The 7014-nt window shown below is 46.9% G+C and overlaps 1 protein-coding gene across 4 annotated transcripts in view; it reads left to right on the top strand.

Moving 5' to 3' along the window:
- Positions 1–4531: 4531 nt before the first annotated feature.
- The window catches only part of HTT (huntingtin), a 214677-nt gene continuing 212194 nt past the window's right edge, over positions 4532–7014 (top strand). For all 4 annotated transcript variants that reach the window (XM_019526059.1, XM_019526060.1, XM_019526061.1 and 1 more), the window contains exon 1: positions 4532–4706. In XM_019526059.1, coding sequence (XP_019381604.1) covers positions 4606–4706 — 101 coding nt within the window. In that variant the 5' untranslated portion in view covers positions 4532–4605. The remainder of the gene's footprint in view (positions 4707–7014) is intronic.

Raw genomic sequence — 7014 nt, forward strand, 5'->3', positions numbered from 1 at the left:
TGAGCAAGACTTCTCATTAGCATGTATGTAAGACTGATCCTTGTTCTACATTTATATTAAAAAGCCTCTGTCTTGGAAAAGACCCTTCTGCCCTAGTGATTGCAACAGGGCTTTATTTAGCTTGCTGAAGGGTCTTACTGCACCTCAGAGTATACTAATGTAAGACCTAATAAAAAGCTTATAGCATGCCTATAGCAAAGAGAAAGTAATCTGGGATTACTAAAAAATCTGTTTAAGGATTACATGTGTGTAAAGATTTTGGTGCTTAAAAGAGAATTTAGCGGGCGTTAGGTGAAGTCCAAAACTGCAGTCCCAAAAACTTTTGCTCAGTGGCTGATGACTCTTGGAGGTGCTTAAATTCACTGGCTACCTCCCTTCTTAACTTTAAAGTTCCACTGACACTTGCAGTTCTGTTTCTACACAGTAAGGAAGCTCATAACATGCTTAGAATACCCTAAGTGGCTGCTTTCTTTTTAAAATGCACTTGGTCAGTGAGGAGGAGGAGGAAGTACTGGGGGCTGTGCCTCTCTTTTAGCTCAAGGTCGTCCACTCAAGGCCTCTGAATTGTGTATGGCAGGGATGGAGCTAACTTGCAGCCAGTAGGTTCCCATCTAACTGCTCCATACCCTCAACTATTCTTTCTGTGGCTGTGGGAGTGCCTGGCTCCCCTCCCTTCCAACGGCTTCTGCTTCCTGTCCCACAGGGGGGTGTAGCCTGTAGGAACCCATGGAGGGGGCCTATGTGATGAAGGTCCTGGGGATTCTGCACAGCCTGTGTTGGGGGGCCCAGATGGTGTGCAGCACCCCCCATCCCGCAGCAGCTCAAAAGTTGGACAGCTTTGTCTTCGATACTAATGATTTGAACTTTCTCGGGAAGTGAGGGACCTGAGTTCTGGGTCCTGTTCAGCCTGAAGGGTTCACACCTACTTTTCCCATGTCCCTGAAGAATGACTAACTACTAGGGCCTAGGCTATAGAATAGTTTGAGTGCTGAAGCCCAGCAGATGCAGCAGGCAAGAGAGATTCTGGCAGCCTTCAGGGAACAGATACAGGCACCTGCCCTTGGGAGAGGAATTTGGGCTCTAGGTTTCAAGCAAGTGGAACCTTTGCTCAATCCCATCCTTTGCCTGAATGATAGAAGGGGACGGGATTTCAGCCTTAGGTCAGTGCTTAGCGTTTTTTATTGGCTAGCTCCAGGCAGTTGCCTCCGATCCCACCTTGATGTGTCTCAACTTTCTCAGTGCAGGGAATCCAGGCACTTAACTGCATTCTGTTCTAGGGGCTACAAATTGTGTATTAGGGAGTTTAACTTGTAAGGCTTGAAGTTGGACCTAGCCCTACCAGGAACTCTGATATTTCTTTTATTTAACTTAAAATAATCAAATATAGGCTTGACTAAATAAAGCATTTTCCATAGCTGAGGGGATACTCTGGAGCATCCATGTCAGGAAAGACAGCAAAGCTGAATTTGTATGGAACCAAAATCTATTAAAAAAATCTTGTTGGAGCTTATGCTGCAGCTTTTCTCCAAATGAATGACAGCAGCTGGCACAACACTTATTCAATAAACAGAAATCAGTGATGTGAAAACAGGATGTATAGAAGTAAGAAAACAGAAGTGTAGGATTTATTGTGCAGTTACTTATGCACTAAATGAGTCACATTTGTTCCTTTGCTACTTTTCCAAAAACATGCATGTTGTCAGAGTTTTTAATTACACAGGGAAAATATTCCTTCCTTGTTTTAACTAATCTAACTTATATAACCGGGGAGTTGCAATTAAACGTATTCTAGCACCAGTTTTAAAGCCAGCAGTTGTAACTGTATGGAAAATTCATTGCAATACCACATTGATTTTTTTTTTAATTGGATGGGCACTGACAGACATATTGACTTAAAAAACAGCTTCACAATAGAAAGCTGTAAATTTAGCAGTAATTTTGAATAGCAGTAGAAAATACCCTGGGATGTGGCAAGTCAGCCATGAGAGAGGAGTCCTTCCTTCTGGGAAATCAAAGTATTTGGAACATGTTTCATGGTCAAATAGGACAAGATATGAAGAGGTTATTTTAATTCAGTGAATGTTATACAAGTAAAGAGGAAGCCCATATGAACATAAAACGCCATGTTGGTATTTAGTACAGTAATATAGATACAAAATAAACTTAGTTTGAGTTTGACCTACACCTGCCTCAAAACAAGGGACTGGAAAACAAGAAAAAATGGGACCTCTTCCAGATTAAATTATTCACTTTGAAAAGAACTGATGATGTGTTGCCAACTTTCAGCATAGCTTCCTGTAAAAATGTCTCCTTTTACCTTGGTCAATGCCTTTGTTCTGCAATAAATGCATAGGGAGAAAGAAAGAGTAGGGAGGTGTTTGGCTTTTCCATTTTGAGAAGTTAGAATCAAGCAGCAATAGCAATTGGCAAGCAAATGTGTATTAAGTGCAGTTGCTGGAAATGGGTATAAACTGTTCTGTAAAACTATACTGAGTACTGATAGTACAGCAGTATTTGGCAAATGTACTTTGTGCTGTGTGTATAATGTATGAAATACATAGTTTGGCCTGATAGTGGCTTCCGAAGATCTCTTGATTAATATATCCAATACCAGCTGCTGTCCATTCCAAGGAAAAAGCTACTTTTAGGACTTGTTTTTATGAGTTTATAAATTGTTAGCTCTGATGGTCAAAGGAAATGATAAGCATCCCTTCCACATCCTACATTACTGAGCTGAGCTTTTTAATTTAATTGAATACACCCCTTCCCCTGACAAAAATGTGTCTTTGCCTTGCTTTGCACAATGTCTGTGAGTGAGAAGTACAGTCTGGTCTTCTGCTTCAAAGGGCAGGAGATACTGCTTGGCTGCTGCCACATCCCACAGGAGAGGGCATGATTATTGCTTTGGCAATGCCCATCCACTCTGCTCTGCTGGTCCAAATGTAATGAGTGGGGTGTTCTCGGCCCCTGCTTTTAAGAAAGCATGAAAGCCAGGACTACTGAAAATGGGCATGAAAATGAAAGGAGGGGTAGGCTGGGGGTGAGCTCCATTGGACTTCAGCTTCTTGACATGGGCAACTGAAGCCCAGTGATCCTGTTGACTTGTTATGGAGGCTCTGTGCATTAGCTGTGTGTGCATGTTTTTACACACAAGTTTTAAGTAAATGGGTTTAGAAATGGATTTGCATGTTGAGTTTCAAATGTATATTCTTTGTACATGTATGCAGTAAACACCCCCACAGGGCTGGTGAAGTGAGGATGTGCTTGTCAGAGGCTGTAAGTCGCACCCCAGTGGTCTGGTTGGTTCTCTCACTTGGGTTGCTTCAGCTTGTCCCCTGTGGGGGTTTGATGCTCTGTGCTGTCCCACGCCTGGGTAACCACCTCCTCTTCTGTGGGGGAGTCCCATACACCCCTCTTTGCTGTGCTGGGTGTGTCACTACGTTCCACCTCCCGGATACCCTGATCCTAGAAATAGCTCCATCTGAACGAGAGAAGTGAAGCAAGAGAAGTGAATTGTGAGGCACAGTTTCAAGGGAGTCGAGATACCCAGGCCAGCGATGGCACCCGATGCTAGGAAGTCAGGATGTTAGGAAAGAACAATGGTCACGAGTCGTGGCACCGTTTCCCTACTTTCTACTGAATAGGTCAAGAGCTCCTTATCTTAGAAGGAGGAGTGGGAATACAGACACTTGAACCTGAAGGGTATAAGGCTCCCCCAGACAAAGGCAGAGGTGGGGGAGCGTGGAGCTTGCCTCACGACCTGGGGGCCTGGGACCAGGCACCCCGCGGTGAGCCGGGCTTCTCTCTGCAAGTCCCTGCTCTCGTCCGCGCTGCCCGGTTGCTAACGCCCCAACGCACTGGTGTCTACTTCCGAGGGAAAAGCAATCAGGACCGTGGTAGAGGTGACCTCTTTTAGATTTTTGCAAAAAACATTATTTAATTGCAAGCTTGGGGCGGGGGTGGGCAAAAATCTAGTTGCTCTAATAAAAGAGATCTCCTCTACCACAAGTCCTGATTGCCTTCGCCTCCAGACCAATCCGGCTACAACCTGGATATTCAGGGGAACTTGCTCTGGCTTGTCTGGATAAAACACAAGGTCACACAGCCCGGGACACCCCCATACCCTACCCCACCGCGACGGGGGAACTCGGAGGCACACCCAAGGTGCCAGTTTCCTTTCTAGGAGCTGTGGGGGCTGCTATGAATCAGGTCGCCCCCCCACTCCCTCCGCCTGGTGCAGCCGCCCAGCACCGGCACCGCATAGCCAGCAGAGGGCGCCCGCGTGGCGGGTACCGAAGCGGCGCTAGGACCCGCCCACTAGCACAGGCAAGTGGGCGGAGCGCCCGGAGGGATCCCATTCGTCACTGCAGCTCTCAACGAAGCTTGTCAGTTTCCTCCTGAACTTGCTAGTGGGGGGGGGGCGGGCGAATCCCGGGTCCTCGATCCTCGTCTTTAGTTGGCAGATGAGGCTGTCGCTCCCCATCTCCACCCGTTGCCCTCGTGAGCGCCTCCGCGCGGGGCACGACGGGACGTGGCCAAGATGGCGGCGACGTAGCCCGGAGACATCGCGGCTCCTGCAGCGTCTCGTCCGTTCCTCGCGGCGCCATGGCCACCATGGAGAAGCTGATGAAGGCCTTCGAGTCTCTGCGCTCCTTCCAGCAGCAGCAGGGTCCGGCCGCCGTCCCCGAGGAGCCGCTGCACAGGCCGTGAGTGCTGGGCAGGGCCGAGGGACCCCTGGAGGCGGCAGGGAGGCAGCTTCGGCCGGGCCGCGGGCTCCTGCTGCTGCCGCGGAGCCGCTGCCTAGGGAAGCTGTGGGCTTGCCCCTGCTGGCAGAGGCGGTGCGGGCCCTGGCCGGGGCGATGTCGGCGTTTGCCTTGTGCTGTAGGGGCTGCCCCCACTCCTGCCCCCGCTGGCCTGCTCCCCTTGTGTGGGGGGTTGAGCCCCCTCAGAAGCGCTGGGTGTTGGCTGCTGCTGGGACCAAAGCCGGAGGTTTCCGGCTGGAGGGTCTTGCCCCTCTGTTCAGGGTCAGCCCGGTCGCCACATTTCATGCCAGGGAGGAATTTTTACACTAGGGTCAGGTTGGTGCGGGCTGTGGGGGTTTTGTTTTCCTTTGCGGGATCTGTTGAGCGATGCTGATAGTGGCTCACAGAAAACAGGATGCTGGCTTCGGTGGTGCTCCTGCTTTACCTGGGACAGGCTCGAGTGTTGGGCGTGTGTGGTTGTCAGGGCTGGCAGTCGGCTTAGGCAGGGTTTAGATTATGGTTTGAATAGGGTGATCCTGTGTCGGGCAGGGGCCAGACTGGATGAGCTCTGGAGGCCCCTTCCAGCCCTGCTTCTGTGTGACTCGATGTCTCTCTTGTTAAGAGCTCAGAAAGACTGTAGGGCAGAATGGTTTTTAACGCTGTGGGTTCTTATTGTGGGGTTTCTCTTGTGAACCATGTTTGCACACCTAATGGTACTGATGTTGTGTGGCATCCTGTGGCACCCCTGAAAGGGTCTTGTAGCACCCCAGAGTGCTGAGATGCCCTGGCTGAGCCTCGCTGACTCGGCGTGTGGTGTAAAGTGGTGCACACTTTACACTGGAAGGAGCAGAAGGATGGCAAATATGTAATTTCTGAAGTGGAGGTTTTGGCAGGTTTAGGCATGGAGCAGTTAGCAGCAGAGCTGGATTCCTGGACACCAACGCCAAGCCCAGACATCAGGCAAGCTGAAGGCAGGGCAGATTTGCCACTTTATGGAGTATCCAAAGGAGATTATATATATAGCACAAGCTTTGGTGAGCCTAAGCTCATGTCAGATCCTCCGAAAGGATCTGCCTGGAGCCTGCATCAGGGAAGCTGGCATGATGTACGTTGTTTCAGGAGAGTTGTCTCGAATGATCTTTATCTATTTTTCATGCTCTTAAGGGAGGACGTGAGGAAAGCAGCCTATGCCTCTGCTATGGAATTATATCCAGCTTTTCTGCACATGTTGGTGCCTCTTGCTTCTTGGAGGGTAGACTGAGGCATTTTCATCACTGAACAGCTTTAGTACAAGCTTTTTCATATCCAGTTTAATTGCATGTATCCAGAAAGGTGTTAATAAAGTAGCCTCTTGCAGTCCTCCAAAAGAGCTCTGGCTGTGAATTACTGCAAATATGGGTATTAAATGCAAAAATAAAAATTTGAATTGGGAACCTGTAAAATAAACATTTGAGAAATCAGACTTGGACCTGTCCTCATCAACTCTGTTGCAATTTAAAATTGGCATAGGAAATTGGCTGTTTTGGGAGTCCCCAGGGGCTGTATAAGTGAAGTTACAATACAACTGTACCCTAACACTACAGAGGGTTATATTAGTAGTCTTTGCTTTAATTTTTTTAAAAAGATTTTAATGTCCACATCCAAAAAGCTTCAGGCATGTGCTTTAAACTGAATTAGGAATACTAATAAGGGAGAAGAGTCTTACATTTTTCTGTATGTTTACTTTTAATTTAATAGACGTTTGTGTAAAGTTTTTCATTGCTTTACCTCCTACAACTGTTATTTACAATATGATAAGCAGTCTTCTCAGTTGTTTAACAGTTCAGTTGTTCAACAATCTGATCCAACAGTCTTCTCAACTGTTGGTTTAAGTCTTTCATTTAGAAGGAACGAGGAAGAGAAAGTAACTTAGGAACTAGATATGGTAAAACTACGAGCTGGCTGGGTGGCTTAGTGACATGTACTTGTAAGTTACAGTGATTAACTTTTCATAGTAAGAACAAGACCTTGCTTAGGCAATGTTACTGTATAAATTACAACTTCATATTGTAAATAATTTTGAAAATACAGGAATACTCTTAGGATGTTGGGAGGCTTGGAATTAAGACAAAATCACTTTATTTGTAAGAAGTACCTGCATAGTATAAGGTTATAATCCATTTCTGTTGGTTATAGGAGGGAAGCAACATGTGAATTTGTTTTTCTCACTCTCAACTTTTTCTTTTAAATATTATCAAGTTATTTCCAAACTCTTTTTTTTTTTTTTTTTTTT

The sequence above is a fragment of the Gavialis gangeticus genome, unplaced genomic scaffold (assembly GCF_001723915.1).
Source record: "Gavialis gangeticus isolate Ggan-Ray unplaced genomic scaffold, GavGan_comp1, whole genome shotgun sequence".
NCBI lineage: Eukaryota > Metazoa > Chordata > Crocodylia > Gavialidae > Gavialis > Gavialis gangeticus.